Consider the following 17,845-nt stretch of genomic DNA (forward strand, 5'->3'; position numbering starts at 1 on the left):
GTAGTGGGATTTGACTATAATGAAACATATTTCTTTTTCTTTTTTGGATGGATGGATAGAGGTAGGCAGGCAGGCAGGAGCGAACAAGCCAGCGTGGCTGGCCCACGTCCACGTGCGCCTCGCCTCTCAGCCCCTCCAATGGTCACGGGAAGGTGAATTATCTCCCGGCCCCGGTGAGCTTCTTGTTGTCTAAAATTTCTTATGAGCTCAACTCTAACTACTGTCCGCCGTGACGTCACCGGGGCAGCCCAGCCAATGGGAGAGGCGCTGGCGCTGATATTAAGGGAAAGTTAGTGCAAAGCCAGGCACCCTCTTTTTTATTGTCGTTGACATTTAAACTGTGTGGCAGATTCTTATGTAGAAATTGGCGATCAAACCTGCCAGTTACCGACTCTCAGAGGCGCAATTGGGAACCCGCGGATCATGAGCCTCTGCCTGCCCTCTCTCTAACAGGTAAACATTTGATGCTCTTTATCCAGGCGTCGGGGGGGAGTTGCCGGATTCCTCCTGAAACAATTGCCGCTGCGTTTGTTTCTCCCCTTCTCTGCCTCGTCTAGATTTCTTCCTTCCTTTCTTTCCCGTTCTTTCTCTCCCTCTGACCTCCTCGTTTCCATTACCAAGCCCAGGATTTATTTATATATATATATTTTAACTCTTATTTCCGCCCCCCTCCCATCTCTCTCAGCCTTGTGCGGAGTGTTAATTACAAGCGGCATAAAAGGGGGTCACGCTGGCTCGTGACCAACTGCCAGGTTCGACGGGGCGCGCACAGAAAGCGCAGTGCCAACAGGTGGGAGGAAGAAAGAGGGCGCGGGGCAGAGAGTTGGGCTTTGGCGTGGCTAGGCAGACGCGAGGCTTGGAGCAGCCCTGATCTCTCCCCGCTTGGGCAACCGAGGCGCCTTGTATGGAAACACCGGCTCATGTGCTCGCTGCCACCGGTTTGGGGATGTGTGGGGAGAGGCATGGGGTGGGTGCGCGGGGGGGGGGGGTTGAGAGAGGAGGAAGAAGTTGGTCCTTGACCTCGCCCACGGCCTCCAGCCCTCGCTAGGGCGCTCCCGAAGTTCAGGCAAGGGAACGAAAGAATGCGGCTCGCATACTTGGGTAGCATTTTCAATCCCCAGACCGTGTGATTTGAGCTTTCCTTGGGAAGACCTAATAATTAACGATTTCCACTGAGGTAGAACGAAAAGGGGCTTCGGATTACGCACGCCCGGCTCGCCTTGAGCTTCTGGGCACTTCAGAAGGGACTCTGCAGCGCAGAGACGTCGGGGGCGTTTGGCGCAGACAGATCCTCGGGTCCGGTGGATCTTTCGGGGTTTTGCGGAGTTTGGGGCTGGTTTTTTGTTTTTTCCTTCCCCCAGTCTGACCTCGAGTCCTGCTCCACTCTCCGGTCAGTTCACTCACGTGCCTGGTAACCACTTGCCAACCGGGGTCTGTTTGTGAACCGGCTCTCCTCTCTCCCCGTCCTGGATGGCTCTGCTCGCGGCGACGTCTGCGCTTAGGCGAGCCGGGAGGGGCTGTCCGTTGGGGCACCCACCAACTCTGGGGCGTCCCCACGTTTCCAGCAAGGTAATGTCTCGGCTAGATCATTGTTCGCAGACTGAAGCTGTACCAAGGGAAGAGTGAGCGGGAGGGGGTAAAGAATCCTTTACTAAGGCAACCTGCGAAGCGCGCTTTTTCGCGCCCGATCCACAAACCACTTCAGCCGAAATCGATACGTCTTCCGTTGGAGTTAAAACTGACGTTCCTTTCTAAGCACAGGTAAATCGGCCCAGTAAGACTTACTCCAGAGTAAAGGAGCTTTGGGGCCTTAGCCGGAAACGTCGGTGTTTTCAAGGCAGTCCCTTAGAAATCCATAGGATTTGTTTCCAGGTGATGTGTTTAATGCTAGGCTGTATGTAAAAGTATACTGCTGAGTATTCCTGGTCTGCATAAAATGCAGTCGGTGTATTATAAGGGGTGGAGAGAGAAGAGATTGCTGTTTTTCTGTTGCGCCTGTCATCTGTTGCCGTCAGGTTAACTGTCTCTAAAACTTTCTGCTTTGGGAACTGCTTCCTGGATCCGAGCGTTTAATTTCCTTTGAGGTTGCGGCGTGGTGATGGTTTTCTTTTCCATTAGGTTGCTCGAACGTCTGAAAAGGTGTGCGGAAATACCCTGGTTGGTGCCTGGTGGAGCCTCTCGTTGTGTTTTTGTTTTTGCTTAACTCTGGATGGTTGGTTTGTTAGTGGAAGAGAAAGCAAGGGGAATTGTACGGCGCATTTAAGTTCAGAAACGCAACTTCAGCCGCACAATCGAAACTCCAATCTTAGGCACCCATTATTTGTAGGGAAAAGTTCTGTTTCAACCGATTGGACTTACTCGTGAGTAAACAGAGCTTGAGTTGCGCCGGGAGAAGTCCGCACCGCACTTTCTGAGAAGTAAAACTCGGTATCCTGCGCGCACGGTTGCTTGGGAGTAAATTCAAGCAGCTGGAAATAGGAGGGCGCTTAGGACTGCAGCCCAAGGCAGGTAAATTGTGTTTTAGATTCTTCCTTCTCCTGCTCCTTCTTTGTACTTAATTAGAAAAAAGGGATTAGTAGGATAATGGCTCTCCCCTCCCTCCCTCCCTCTCTCTTTCTCTCTCTTTTCCATTCACTCTCCTGGATCAAGCTGTAAGACTTCGCCTTCCCAGCCCCTCAGCTCCTATACCAAATCCCTTAAGGTGCTTTGGCACCAAAAAAAAAAAAAGGGGGGGGAGTCCACTTTAATCTCCACCGGTAAATGGACATTCTGGGTGAGTAATAAATCAGACACCCAGCCTCGCAGGTCCTCCTCCCTAATTAGAGATGTTTATTGGAGATTGTGTTTATCCAGCTGTCACGACGAGAAAAAGCTGTGACATAATTACCTCTGACCACATAGTCTTTTATACGCATATCTCGTTGACATCCAGCACCATCGGTTCGCATTAAAAATGACAAGATCAAAATGTTGATTTTCGCAGACGGGATAATATTTCTCCACCTTTACCTTAATTGAAACTCAGCTCGAGGGGAGGGACGGACTTGAGCGTCGGGCCAGTCCATTAAAAAAAAAAGAACCAACCCACACATTCAACTTTTTCCCTTCAGGATAATTTAAAAAAAATATATATTAAAATCTTTTTAATAAAAAAAATCTGAGTGAGATGCTGTTGAGGAAATTCTTTCCGTCCGTTTTGACTGCAAACCCATTCCAAAGTTCTTCGTTCGCAAACAGGCACAGGAGGGGGAAAAAGAGAAAAGTGAGGAAGGATAGTCTAAATTGGCATAGGCTTTTCAGGTGTTGCCTTCCACTCTCTCTCTCGAATTCCGGTGGTAAATAGAAAGGCAGCGGGGGAGATAGAGAGAAATAATGACACTGGTTTCGCTTTGAGGTGAGCCAGTGCTCCTTTCTAGGCGCGCAGTGCCGGGTTGGGTCCGGCGTGGGGTTTTCGGAGGCTGCAGTTCTGAGGGTCTCGCTCGCTGCCTTTGCTGCAGTTGTTTCTCTGGCAGCGTTTGTGAAACCATCTGCGTGTTTCTGTTAGGCGGCGATGATAAGCTAAGAATTGCTCTGTAATTGAAAATATATTTTTTGGGGGGGAGTCTGGCTTGACAAATATCAAGGGGGCGAGTCTTTTGATCCTTTCTGCCGCTGTGTTCTCTAGTCGCTAATAAAACTCGCATTGAGCTCCTTAGCGCCTTGATTAACAGGCAGATTAAGTGTTACTGGGGTTTGGAACAGCTTGTCCCAATCAATAGTGTTTAAAAAGCCCGTCAGGATGCGCTTTGCTGGCGAGTCCCCGCTCCCTTTCCACTTTTTTTTTGAGGGGGGGGGGACTTTTCCAGCAAGTCCCTTCGAAAAATCTACCAGACCAAGATAAATATCAAACCTTTCCTGGATGAAGGAGGGGGGAAAACATGGATGTTGTCTTTTCTTTCAGAGTCCATAAATTGAGTCCTTTTCTTGTCCCCTCCCCTTCGCCTTTATTTTTTTTTTAATCCTTCCACACAAAAGGTTGCGCCTTCTTGCAAAACGCCCGACGTAAAAGAGGTTAAATCGATTCCAAACTTTTTGCAGATTGCTCCTAAACTCGCCAAAGCTCCATTTAACTCAATGTCCGGCGCATTAGAGGTTTCAAGCGCTCTTTCTCCATATCCGACTCGGCATTCGGTGTCCGGGAGGCAAACGCATTGTAGTCTAACACGTCAGGGTTTGTGTATCTCTTCAGTGGGAGACTGAAGTGGACAAGAGGACTTTAAGCATTTTTCTGGGTATTAAAAAAAGGAGGTTCGCGAGCCAGATATTAATACAACAAGACGATCCAGGAGCACTGAACTGAGCGACTCCTGTTCCTAAGGAAGCGGAGAAGGGGAGAATTTTTTTATTATTATTTGTCCCTGACAAATAAATACCTACTTCTGCAATCAATGGCAGTATCGGGAGAATGAATCTAATTTAGTCACATTTCCTTGATATGTTTGCTTTCTGTGAGAAAGTAGTAGAGATGTTTGCTGTTTCTTTTAAGGGGGTGTAATGGTTTTTTGGGGGGATTTTAAATTGCAAAGGATTATAATTTTTCAGTTGTAATTCTCTCATCTTAATATTAACTTTCCGAGTGATTTTGAATCCACTTACTGAACACCTGTGCCCTTCACACACACACACACACACACACACACACACACACACAATTCAAGGCAAAGATAAGTTTAATCCAAAGGCAGAGTGACTGATGCACCTGACACTGGTGCATAAGGCGAGGGAGAATTAATCATATTCTCCCCATTCCGTCCCCCCAAAAAAAAGAAAAAGAAAAGATATAAACTGGAATCCCTAGAGTTATTTCCCACCGCAGGAGTATTCGTAACTGCTCAAGACATTTCTGATCAATCCACTCTGAATTCACCAGACGCTCAGAAGAATGAGCCAGACGCTGTTGTAGTAAAAACAGGAAGTGGCACCTTCGAAATAAAGCCTAACAGACGGACCGCGGCATAAGCTTTGGTGGTGCAGATCCCTCTTCCTCAGAGGCAGGAAGTGTTATCCTCAGTTAGCACTCAGTTTACAGACAAACACGTCGTGCATCAGACTCCGTTGGCTCCCCTCCACACAGAGCTTATGCCACAATAAATCTGTTTGGCTTTCAGGTGCCACAAGACTCTTCGTTGCTGTTGCTGCCCGTCTGGTGTTCGTTCTTGCCAAATTAGAAAAGGCGCAAGCTGCCATCCTAGGTGCGCGTCTTTCGGGAGTAAATAAGCTTCCCCCCGCCCCATCCATCCACGATGACATTTCCGAATCTACGTGGAGTGCACGTGTCTACTTAGAAATCCACTTGGGATCCGGACCCTTACTTCTCAAGTCCTCTGGTTGCGGCGGTCCCTCCAGGTCTGGTGGGCAAGGTGTTAAGGTGCCAACCTGGTGAGCATCAAATGCATTTGATTCTCCGTTCAGCGCTTATTTTCCCTCCTGTGGTCAAGAGAAATCCCTGGAGGAAAGGGCCATTTCTTTCCCCCGCAGCCAATCTACCCTGGCGCGCTCATTCCTCATTTCCACTTCACATGCAAAACTGGTGGGGGTAATCATCCCTTACCCCGCAAGAAGGACGCTTGAGTTTGCCACCCCACTCGCGACCATTTCCACGGCCTCATCCCTCCTTGCTCCATCGTGTGCCTGCCACTTTAAGCAAGTTAATTCTCAAGTTCAAAGCTGCTGACAAAAGACTAAAAAAAAAAGTAACAGGGCAGAGGAGTTTGGGGTTTCTCGTGTTTTATTCTGTTTTTGTTTTGTTTTGTTTTGTTTACACCTGCTTATATATACCTGGGGGAATCCAGGACGTGCTTTTTAAAAAAAAAAACACTTGTGTTGTTGTTTAAAAACAAAACAAAACAGAGCAACCCAGAGTTAAAATGGCGCCCTTCGAGTTGTGGCTCAACTTGGCAAGGACTTTCCCCCCACCCCCGGTCGTTGGAGAGCAGGTACTATTTCAAAGGCTCCCGGGGTTGTCGCTGGCAGCGCTCGCCCCCAGACGCTGCTTGCGAGAGCAAGTTGAGCGAAGGCGAAGGGCGTCCCTCCCTGTCCGACGTGCGCTCTCGCTGCACGTGAGAACCTGCTCCCCTCGCCCGGATCTCCCACGCGCGCGTCTTCTTCCATCTCAGTTCTCCCAGCCGGATCCGAAGCGGGCTTCTTCCTTCCACGGCGCTTACTCCTAAGCAAGCGCGCCTGGCCCCATTTCCCCCCTCTGCCCCGCCTCCTTTACTCTACTCCAGGACTCATCCCAAGTTGTGTTTTTTCCCCTCGCACAATTTTTACACTTTTCTCCCTCGCTCTTTAAAACACACACACACTCACACACTCTCACTTCGCCCGGCTCTGTCCCTCCTCCCCTTTTCTCGCCTCTCCACGTCTTCGCAGAAATCCCACTTTCCTTTCTCACACCCCCATTCTACACGCCTTGTCCTCTTCCTCTCCTCTTTCTCTTTCACACATGCACATTGTCATGCAGGCCCTCCGCTCCGCTCCTGTCTTCCTCCTCCCTCCCTCCTCCCTCTCCTCGGCCCCTCCTTCCCTTTCAACTTTTGCTTTCCTTGCTTCGGAGGCTCCCTCGCCTGCCCTCGGCCTCCCGTCTCCAACGTCCTGATAAATCAGCAGCAAAGCGAGGCACCCAATCTTTTTCTTCTTCACCTTTTGTGGCACTTTTTTCTCTCTCCTCCCCCCTTCTTCCTTTCTTCCCAGACTTGCTTCCTCTCTCCTTCCATTCCCATCTCTGCAATGACGTCAGATTATTCACCGTTTCCCTCCCCTTATTATTTCCTCCCCCCCCAGTTAAAAAACAAACAAAACAAAACTAGCGGGAGGGGGTGGAGAGGGAAGGGGCGCAAGGCCCACTGTGCCCTGGGGGAAATAGCAACAAGATTACGGCTTCTTTATTCTGAAGGAGCAGCATATAAGGAGGTGCTAATCCAAACGAAGGCTAATTGAATGGTTGTAAAAATGAAATTTGCCTGAAGATCTGGACGTGTCCGTCCCCCCTAAAAACAAGCGTCATGAGTTCTTTCTATTTCCCCCACTTTCTACCCTGTTGTTTTGCCCTTTTTGCCTTTCCACTTGAGGAAAGTATTAAAAAAATGTTTGTTGGACAAAAAAAAGAGAAAAGATTTGTCTGATTTCCAGAAGACTAGAAGTCACATTAAACAAAACAAAAATCCCCAGGATCTCGGGGATTATTTTTGTTATTATTCTTATTCTCTTTGCGATTTTTTTTTTAAGAGGGAGAGATTTTTCAGACAACAGGAAGAAATGAAAAAGCTTTGCAGAGGACTAGCTTGAAGGAGCGGGGTCTTTTCAAGACACTTTGCTAAACTATCCCGCAGCGGCAACTCTATGCGGTGAAACCCGCGAGGCAAGCGAGACATTGGCTTGGTAATCTATGTTTTCTTCCCATTTTGATCTCTCTGCAAAGATCTCCTTTGGCGCACTTTGAAAAAGCCTGCGCCCGCTGAAGTCAACAGCAAAGTTCCCATGGAGTTGAATGGAGCAGGACTGCCGTGTAAGATTTAGCCATTGATAGCGGGGACTTTGCAGAAATTAGTAGGGTTCCAATGTATGGGAGACACTTCAAAAATAACAGTAGGGCAAAACGAAAGGATAATAAATTTAAACACAGAACTAAAATCGTCCAAGCACTACACACACACACACACACACACACACACACACACACAGCCCTACACCTCTATCTGTAGCAGCATCCCAGCTATGAGAATTCTCAAGTTTCCTACCTACCTTTTAAGGGGAATCCTATTAGAATGTCCCCGTGTGGTTGGTTTTTTCACCCCAGCTTTCCATCATAGTTTTTCGGCTCCAATTACATTGAAATAAAAAGGATATTTCCAGCAAGCGTGGAGGGGGGTGCAGCTCGCCTTAGGCCTGAACTATTGTAGCTGGAGGTAAAAGATTTGTCCAACCCACCGGATCTCTTTCCTTCAGCAAACTGAAGTGGCCTGGGTTATCGATGCGGGCTGCAATGTGGGATAGAGAAACAAATCAAAAATGGGGGGGGGCAATGCCCGGGTGGGGGAAAATCTGGATCAGCAAAGGAAAGAAGAAAGGGAGAGGGGGGTGGAGAGAGAGACACACACACACACACACACACACACACAGAGAGAGAGAGAGAGAGAGAGAGAGAGAGAGAGAGAGAGGTCTTCCTGAGTGGCGTTTGCAGAAGAATGTCTCAACCCTCCCAGCTAGGCTGGGCAATTCTCTCTGACTCTTTTCCCATTTGCTGCAAAAAAGACACCAAAAACTTTGGAACCGGAGGCCTGAAAAAAAAGAGGGGACCGGGGAGAAAGTCCTGATTTTAAATCCCAGCCTTTCTTTGCTGCAGCCTCCTCTCTTTCCCCTAAAAAAAATTAAAATAAATAGAAAGCAAGACCCATAAAAGCGCAGCCCCACACATTAGTGGTAATCAACATCAAGGCAAATTGGCACAAGAAGGAAGGAAAGAAGGAGTTTGGAAGAAGATGAAGAAGGAGGGAGAGAGGGAGGGGGACACACAGAGAGAGAGAGATCCACACACATCCCAGAGAGGAATCGCCCGGTAGTCTCTTAAGAGCCCATTTTGTGCTATTAGGGGCCGCGGTAGCTTCTCTGCAGGGCTGGAGATGACAGTGCATGACGGCCTGGCAGCCCATTATCCAGCTCCTATTGAGGCGTCCTTTCACTCCCATGCAAACTCCTTGGCAGAGTCGTTTGTCTCCTCATTGTACTTTATTGAAGAATGCAATGGTTGTCAGGGCCCTCATTCAATCGCCAGCCACTTTATTGATGAGCTCTGACTTTTAGCACTTTTCACATGTCAAGAGAAGTCAAGTGTATGCGGGGCTACGACTTCATTTTATGCTTGGCGCGTTCGTGTCCCACCCACCCCCACCCGAAACCCTTCCCCACTTTTTTTGCCTCTTGGAATTTCTGGGGCTTTTTGCCTTCTTTCCTCCCCCCCCCCCCGTCGCCTCCCTGCCCCCTCCCTCCTTCTCTCCTCCTTTCCCCTTCCCTCTTTGTGCAGAAGTTCATCTCCCCCACCCCTCCCCACTCCCCGCCTCCCAGACCACTCGCCATAAACGATCGGAACACCCTGAGCTCAAACTGGTGCTGCCAGTGTCACCTTAAATGCAGGCGCGGAGGGGTTGCTTTGGAGTGTACTGAGGTGTGTCTTAATACTCCGCCATTCAACAAATGAACTTGTGGTGGTGTGTGGTCAGAAAAGCAAAGTCATTTGCTTTCCTTCGGCCCCTGATTTCCCTGGCAGGAGAGAAAGAGAGGGAAGGAGGGAGGGAGGGAAAGAGAGAGAATCGCCCTGCGCACATGAGTGAGCTAAATCTGGTGAGAGCAACAAGCAAAACCCCCTCTCCAACACACACACACACACACGCCGACCCTTGCGGTGGAGATATTTTAGCACTCCTCCCTCCTCTCTTTCTCCCCCTCCTTGGAGTGTCTGCTAGAGAGAGGTGGGGGGGGGAGAAACACAACAGCACTTAGTCAACAAACGGCACGTGGAAGAAGTTTGGGTGTTTGGGAAAGGACTCTTCAGGCCCCTTCACGAAAGTCCTCAATACACAAAGTAAAGTGTGTATTTGCTCTGCACTTTCCAGGCAGCGGGGAGAGAGAGAGAGTTTCCTTTCTCCATCACATTTCGAGGAGAGAGAGGGAAGGGGGGGCAGGAAAGGAGGGGGAGGGGGAAAATACCCACACACCCAACTGTGGACTTGGCTACCTCCAGGCGATTCCCAGTTGACAAAGCGCCTGTCTCCCAAATATTTATGTCGTTACCATTTGAATGTTATTTTTTCCTTATCTCCATTGTCTGCTGGGAGCGAACTGTTTAAATGCAAATAGTTCGCCCCCTCCCTTTCTGTCTCTCCCATCCCACCCCTCAAACACACACACACACACACACACACACACACACACACACACACACGGCCGCCCGCACAAACCTAGATCGCCTTGGAAAGAAAAGGGCAGTCCTCGTTTTTATTTTTCCGAGCGACGTTATTTATTTACTCCAGGCCCTATCTCGGAGGAAATGGGGCGAACAGAGAGGGGATCTCTGAGGTGGGGAAGGAGGCAAAAAATAAAAAAGTTCAGCCGGGAGACATGACTGAATCCTAACCAGGCAAACATTGTCCCTCCCCCCCCCCAAAAAAAACACGAAACCTTAGCGGAGGGTGCCTGTCCGCTCACCGCGCGTCCCGGAGCCTCGCATTTGAGCCCAGGGATGGTGGAAGAGGAACTCAGGGCAAAGAGGGCTGGAGATGGGGGGGGCGGGTGTAGGGGGGGGAGAGAGAGGTCGGTGGAATCTAAGCGAGGAGGAGCGGGGAGCTGGGGGGGGGGGAGCAGGGGAGAGAGAGAGAGAGAGAGAGAAGCCAGTGCATTCATATTCAAACAAATGGGCCAATTGAACCAGGCAGTGCGAGTGAGCGTCCAATCGGCAGCTAGGAGGCAATGGCGTTGCTTTGCATAAAGCAATATTTTGTGTGGGAGCGAGCGGAGCATTTGCATGCGTGGAGTGATTAGTGGGTTTGAAAAGCGAGCCCTGGCTCAGCCTCATTTCCCGCTCTGGTTCAGGCGCAGGGAGGAAGTGTTTTGCTGGAAGATGATGACAGAGGTCAGGCTTTGCTAATGGGCCAGTGGGGAGCAGGGGAGGCGAGGCAGAGACCAGGCGCACACATACATTAATACACTTGAACCATCACCAATCAGCATAGGTGTGCTCTGTCTCTCCCTCTCTCCCTCCCTCTCTCCCCCCTACTTCGCTCACATCCTCTTTCTTTCTCCCTCTCCAGTCAGTGACAGCCCATTTTATTGTCAATCTCTGTCTCCTTCCCAGGAACTCAAGATCACACAACCAGCAGCTTCAGTGGAGAAAAACTCTTTTACTGGCAACCCTTTTTAAGGCACCATCATTTCAAATCAGGGGCGCTTTTTAAAACTATTGACAGGAGCTTTGACAACAAGACAGGATGCCTCAGAAAGGTGAGTCTGCTCGTTTCTTCTCCTCGCTTCAGTTCATTTTAATATTTAGACAGGTCTCTCCCTCTCCCCCCCCCCTTTCTCTCTCTCCCCCCCGTTTCGCTCACATACACACCATTTCTTACATTCCGGGAAAGGATCTTAGGCGAGATGCCAGTCTCAAAGGCTTCCAAACTTTGTCCTTTTCGCTCCAGCCTTCTTTCTCCTCCTCTTCTTTTTCCTCCTCTTCCTCCTTCACGGACCGACCCCCGCCCCTGTTTTCTGAGAAAGCATCTATCGCTCTCTTTCTCTCTTTGGATAGCAACAGCAGCAGACTCGCCCGGCCTTTCTGCTAGAGCCCCACGAAAGGCTTGCTCCGTTTGGCACAGTGCGATAGGGACGGCCAAAGCTGTAGGGATCATCTGAGCGCGCGCGCACACACGAGAATGCATCACACCTGGTTCCTATGAGGGGCATTTGTTGTTGCGGTTGTTGTGAAGGAGGCGTTATGGACCACATGGCGTTGCTTGGCCCCTTGCTTTCTTGGGAAGCTGGGTCCATCCAAGCTCAGTGTCTTCATTCCCCGCTTCTTTTCCTTGGTTGCTTTGTATCTCCGTCAAGCTGAAGCTGTGTGTGCGTATGCGTGTGTGTTGATGAGGGATTTTCGTTTAGGCAACTCTCGCTTCTCCCTTTATTTACGTCTATATATCTCTTTTCCCCCTCAATCTAACCGGCCTTAAGGAAATGGGGAAGAGAGAGGCACGCGGGCCGGCGGGAGGGGGGGGGGACACGACGACACACAGAGTCACATTCTAGGCCAAGTCAGGTCTCAGTAGTTGTATCCGGGAAGGTCTGAGCGGAGCTGAAGGACTGTCACTCTCAATCAAGCAGCCGCGAGATCTCCCCAAACTTGTCCACGACGAGACTGGGAATGAGCAGAACTTTCTAACTTGATCACTACCTGGCTCGAAGTACAAACTGTTTAAACAAAAACAGCCACAAAAAAACAACATTTCTCTCTCCGCGCTCTTTGCCACCCCCCCAGCACTTCACTCAAATCTCCGAGATCGTTTAAGTCTCCTGAGTTTTGCGCTCCAAAGAATCTGCGATCAATAGCTCCCCCCACCCCATTCTCCACAAGTTTCTAGGCTAGAGAATGTTGTCTGCTTCCTTTTCAAGTAGCAAATGGGTTTTTTGTTGCTGTTGTTTTGGTTTGGTTTTGGATTTTCGAAATCTCATTTCCTTGTTGGGTGGATGTTTTGAAGTCTCGCCCAGACTCACGTAAAATGCAGGACAACCCCAAAAAAAGTTCACTCCCCACCTCCTCGCTTCTTCAGAGTTTCCACCTCTACCGCCATACATTGAGGTTGAGATTTTACGCACACTTTAATGTGAGAATAAACGTCACTGAAACAAAAAGCACTTCTGAGTGAACTTGCATAGGCAAGGGCTGCACAAGTGATCGCTTCAGGAGTGCAAGAATAAACTTCTGTCTGTTTTCTTTAACTCTATTTAAACTAATCTAACTAGGGGGAGGCAATAATAAACCACTGGCGTCTTCAAATCAGGGGTTTAAAATACGAGGGGAGAAACTCCTGATGCGACCAGGCTTACAAATAAACTTTTCAGGTCCAGTCGAGAGCACCGAGCAGTTCCTTCCAGAAAGTGAAGCCATTCATTATGGCTGGAGGCTGAGCGTCTTTATAGGCCTAAAATAATAATTGTGGTCTTTGGCAATAAATTTTTATAGCCGGTGACCTTTAGCAAACGTCTCCACGCCAATGGATTAGCGTTTATCTTTTGCTTATTCGGCCCGGGATTGTAAACGTTTGTCATCTTAATGGCTAATTATGTTTGCAGCGGAGGGGAGGATCAAATCTCAAAGACGATCAGATTAGATCCAGATTTGGAGATTTAAATAGGAATTTGCAGATTAGGCCTAGCCGGGACCAGGGAGACGTTGCGTTTCGCGTAGGGTTTGTAATCTCACCGGGATATTTGATCGTGGCTGCTCTCTGCCTACCTGCATCTCTTTGTGAATAATTTCATTTTAAAAATTCAGTAAAAAGGAGCTACTTTCTGGCAAAGAGAGAAACTCCACCATTATTGCGCTTCCGGGTGGGGGAAGGGAAGAAGGGTCGGTTTTGCTGGTGGTTGTAGAGCTCAGTCCACCTTCTAATTAAAATAGCCCAAAAGCCCAAATCTTTCTCCCCCTCTCTTTTATCTCTTCACTCCCCCCTACCCCAATTTTGCTGTCACGGATTCATCAGAATAACGCCTCGGTTTGTTTGTTGGTGCCTGAAACCAGCTAGCCGTCTTTGTTTGTTAACACCCCAAATAAGTGCCAAAGTGAGTTCCTTAAAATGCATTTCGCCAGTTGGTATAGCAGAGACTGGGAAGTGTTCATAATAGCAGTCCTCCGCGCCTGGGCGAAAAAGGCTCTCTCTTTCGTTGCTTCTCACGCTTCGGCGTCTTTCTGTCTTGGAGCGGTTGTCCTGCGTGCAAGCGTGTGTCCCGGCAGACGTGTTTGGTGTGTTAAAGGGGCGCCTTCTGGAAACTCTGGGCGACTGGAGGCACCGGCTTTTTCCGGAGAAGGGTCCAGGCCGCTTGGCTCGGCTGCTAATCAGGTGCCTCTCCAAAGCGGAGTAAATATTTACCACCGCGCGCCTCATTCACGCTGCGAGAGGAGTCCTTGTTCCGCGTTGATTTTCTTTTCCCCCTTTTAATGGGACGTAGATGGCTTTGGGGAAAAAAGCACTTTAAAAAATCATACCGGAGTCGTTTTGGACCCGGAAGAAGATGCCTCTTTTTCTATGTAGAAAGAATAAAATTAATATTCATTATAGCCTGGAAAGAGAAGAGATTTTTTTTAAAGCTTCCCAAAAAAATAAAAATAAAGGGGGAGGTTTTGGGGGCGAATAAAATGAAGGCTGCCACTATTTCATTATTTTACCTCCTCTCTCTCTCTCTGTCTTCTCCCCCCTCTTTTTTTTTTAAAGCAAAACCTCTTGAATAGGTTCTTTATTGTAATTGTCTCACCCCAATTGAGCACCCCACTGCGCTGTTGTATCTTTTTACAACCCCTAACAACTCACACCAGTAACATAATTACCTCCAGATATTTATAACGAGAAATTACTTTTCTATTTTCCCCCTGCTAGGCTGGGAACCTAAAAAGAAAGCGCTGGGACCCAATAAATAAATACATGCAACACAGAACATCAAGAACTGCAGAACTTCTTTTGTTGTTGCATTATTCCTCGTCTTATTCCTCAAAAGGCCGGTTTAAAAACAAAAACAACCCAAGGCAGGGCTTGGGGCTGGCCAGGCTGCGTGGGTCAAGGCGGGCCCTACAGAAGGGAGGAGGAAGGCCGCTGTGTGCCCCCCCCTCCCACCCGCTCCTTTGTAAGTTGGAGGGTTGTTGGGAACGCGGAGTTGGGAGGCTGCGCCGCGGCCCGTTCCGGAGGAGGCTGCCTGGCTGGGGTCTTGCGCTCGGCGTTTGGGTAGGGGAGTAAAATGGAGGCCATTGTTCGCCTTCTGGAGGCTTTGTATTCCCAGCCCTCACCCCCTCCTGGCCTTACTTTTTAAAGCACTGAGGCGAGGTAGACAGCGTGTGTCACAGTACAGTGAAAAAGGGGAAGATCTAAAGACCAAAAAAGAAGTTAATCACAATAAGTGGATTTCTCTCTCTCTCTCCCCCACCACCTCCCCACTTCTCTCTCCCTCTTCGGGTTTTGTTTTTTTCAGGATGGTTAGTAGTGCCCCGAAAAGAATCACCAGAGTGAAGTAGCTCCCAAACATGTGTGGTTTAAAAAGGGAAAGAAGTGCCCCAGCACACCCACCCACGCCCCATGCAAGAGAGCAGGATTTGCCCATAAGCAACCTGGAGAGGTTGCAGCGGGGGTAGGGGGACCCAGGGAGAGAAAGTGCCAACAAACTCTGCTGGCCACCTCTTTTCAGAGAAAGAGTCCTTTGGCCCCAAAGTGCAGCGCGAGGACGCCGCGCCGGCTCCCTTCAGCGAATCCAAGCCCAACCAAAGTCGAGGTCCTGTTTGTAAATACGGACACAAAAGGTGTCACAGATCAGAACTCCTTCCTATGGGCAGGAGGCGCTCCAGTAAGGCGTGCTGGAAAAAAACTTGGGCATCTTTTCCTCTCTCTCTCTCTCTCTCTCTCTCTGTGTGTGTGTGTGTGTTGCTGAATCTTTTGAACTGCCTTTCTCTTCCCACCCCCACCTCCAAATGCGAGGCGGCTATGACTGGGGTGGGTGGCGGGGAGGAGGTTAGGGAACGCAAATTTAAAAGTGCTTAATATACTTTTAATATACTTTTCCCCTTATCCTAGCGGGAAGACTTTAACAAGCGCTACGCAGATGTGTGAGTCGTTAAATTGCCAGAGAGGAGAGTCCGCTCATAAATCAGGCAAGTTGGAAGCACCTTCTACTTTCCCCGTCCGTCCCCCGTCCCCCCCCCAACACTAGAAGACTTCTCACACTCCGACCCATTTTCCTTGGTGCTTCAGGAGCCCTCACGTGCCACAGCCAGTTTGCCGAGGAGAAGGCCACGGCTAGTTTATGTTTATTTATTTATTTTTTAAAAGAACTAGTCTTGCTAGGTTGAAACGTTTCCAGGTTTGTTGTTATATAGGCTCTGGGGCTGGGAGGGTTTTCGCATGATATATATAAATATATATATAATATTTGACATCATTTGGGAGGCCAGCAGAAAGCAACGAGGCCTTGGAGACCTGGGCACTCAGTGCAGCGCAACTACCTGCCCGCGAGCTTCCCTCCCCTGATTAAAGCCTGTTTTATTACTCATAGAATCTTATCCGCGAGCCACGTGGGATCTTGCTCCATCAATCCACCATGCAGAACAGTAAGTGACTCTCCCTATTATTTCACGACTCTGCCGGCTTGAGGATGTCGATGTATTATTGGGGTGGGTAGTGTTTGTGTGTGCTGGGCGGGGGTGGGGTGGGGTGGGGGGTAGAGAGGCGGGGGAAGGTATAGAATTTCACATTTTCAAAATACTAATCATAGCAGAAGTGGCTCCTTCTGGAAAAGGGGGGTTGTGAAGCTTAGGAGAGATACAACACCCGGCGCTTGGTGGCTGCCATTTGAGTCCTTCGCCTAAGAGAGATGCAGCTGGTAGTTCTTGCAACAGGAGACGGTGCAGCGACGCGCTCCTTTTCCCGAATGGAGATTTCCGAGGCCGTGATCCGAAGCACCCTTACTTGGGGAGGGGATGTAAGTGCCCTTCTCGTTTCCATGGGACTTACTTCCAAGTAACTGTGCTTGGGAAGATGGAGGCGTGAGCGAGCTGCTTTGTGGATGGCGCGTCTGGAGCGATTGGCCACCCATTGAGTGTGGAATTGACCACTCCAGAATCCCACTGCTCATGGATCGGATCTGCAGTCACTGGAGTAAATCAGCTCTTTGTGAGTGGGGATTTTTTTTGGGGGGGGGAGGGTGTCGATGTAAGGAAAGTCCTCTGAATGGGAAGGGAAGACCTGATCGGATCATTTTCTTTGGTCTTCTGTTGGTTGGACTCTCCTCACAAAATCTCGCGGTGATGGAGTCTCGATGACCTAAATGTCTGGCGCAAAGTACTGGCGCAGGGAAGCTTGTGTAGATTTGAAAATTCTTGGGGCGAAAAAGGTAGATGGATTTAAATAGATTTGTTACCCAGGAGGAGAGATCTGCTGGGTTGAGCGAGAGGTGACAATAAGGGGGCAGTTTGTTGTGGTGAAGTTGAAATAAATCTGAGTGGCCGAGGGAAAGTCCGCCGAGAATGCAACTCGATTTAATGCTCCGGTGAGAAAGCGCAACTTTTCTGGAAGCCAGTCTCATTAAAAATCGATCTGATTTGTGTTTACGATTGCGGCGATGGGTGCTTATAGATCCATCCTGTTAGATTTGTAGAGGCTGGCAAAGCGGAAAGGTTGGGAGAGCCCCCCAATAGCTTCACAGTTTGGATGTGTTGACATAATAAACTCCAGCGCCGTCCAGGAGGCAGGGCAAGCGAGGGTCACCGAACCCGGATTCAGAGGACAGTGGCGTCTGTCTGTGGTTGTTTCATTGCAATGAGTTCCAACATGTTTCGAAGCCAAGGAGACCTCAAACTGGAATTAACTGCCTCGATCGGATTTTTATAAAATTAAATAAACCAGAACTTCCCTTGATTGCGCACAATCAATCGTCCGCCAAGCAAGTTGCAAATGCGCAATAAGTTCCCACGTCAGTAACCGTGTTGTGTGTTCTTCTGGCTGGAGGAATGTGGGGATTTGCAAAAAAAAGGGCGAATGTCAAAGCGATCGAGACTGAAGGCCTTGGCTGAGAAAATGTTGGTCATTTGTGGTGGTCTGGGGCCGGGGGGTTGGGATGGGAAGCGAAACCTGGAGCTGAACCCACCAGACTTAATGAAAACTCAGGAAGATGAGAGATTTTGTCCCTTTCAATCGTCTTCCAGACCAGCTTGGCAGCAGCTGCTTAACGGCTTCCTGATAAAGCTGTGCGCTTGGATGTCAAAATAATAGAAGGGAAACCCTTTGCTTCCTGTAGGATTGCCTTCCGAGAGGACTTGGTTTGGCCAGGCTGCGTGTGAGGGACGCCCTACATAGGCCTGTCTTGCTATCCTCTCCCCGCTCCCGAGAGGGAATCCCCAATGACAGCGGCTTCTCACAAAGCGCCCTTATTTGGACGTAGATTCCTCTAGAAGCCAAGGGACCGGGCGCAATCCCGCCACACCCCCAGCCCTCTTTGTGTTTGGGGGAGCCGGATGGTACCCACAGTGGATCAGCCCACTGGGATAAGGTGTCAGTTGCGTAGAACTCGC

At 49.3% G+C, this 17,845-nt stretch overlaps 1 protein-coding gene across 13 annotated transcripts in view; it reads left to right on the forward strand.

The window, feature by feature from the left end:
- Positions 1-268: 268 nt before the first annotated feature.
- PAX6 (paired box 6) overlaps positions 269-17,845 on the forward strand; it is a 42,827-nt gene continuing 25,250 nt past the window's right edge. For 2 of the 13 annotated variants that reach the window (XM_083574783.1, XM_083574780.1), the window contains exon 1: positions 16,075-16,448. In XM_083574783.1, the coding sequence (XP_083430909.1) occupies positions 16,409-16,448 (40 nt within the window). In that variant the 5' untranslated portion in view covers positions 16,075-16,408. Of the gene's footprint in view, positions 454-1,462; positions 1,570-1,629; positions 1,762-10,555; positions 10,667-10,747; positions 10,767-10,888; positions 11,035-14,796; positions 15,127-15,353; positions 15,431-15,831; positions 15,887-16,074; positions 16,449-17,845 lie in introns of those variants that run through there. The other 11 variants (XM_083574778.1, XM_083574781.1, XM_083574784.1 and 8 more) reach the window with 10 other exon arrangements.

Source organism: Podarcis filfolensis (genome assembly GCF_964270895.1).
Source record: "Podarcis filfolensis genome assembly, chromosome: 1".
Lineage (NCBI taxonomy): Eukaryota > Metazoa > Chordata > Lepidosauria > Squamata > Lacertidae > Podarcis > Podarcis filfolensis.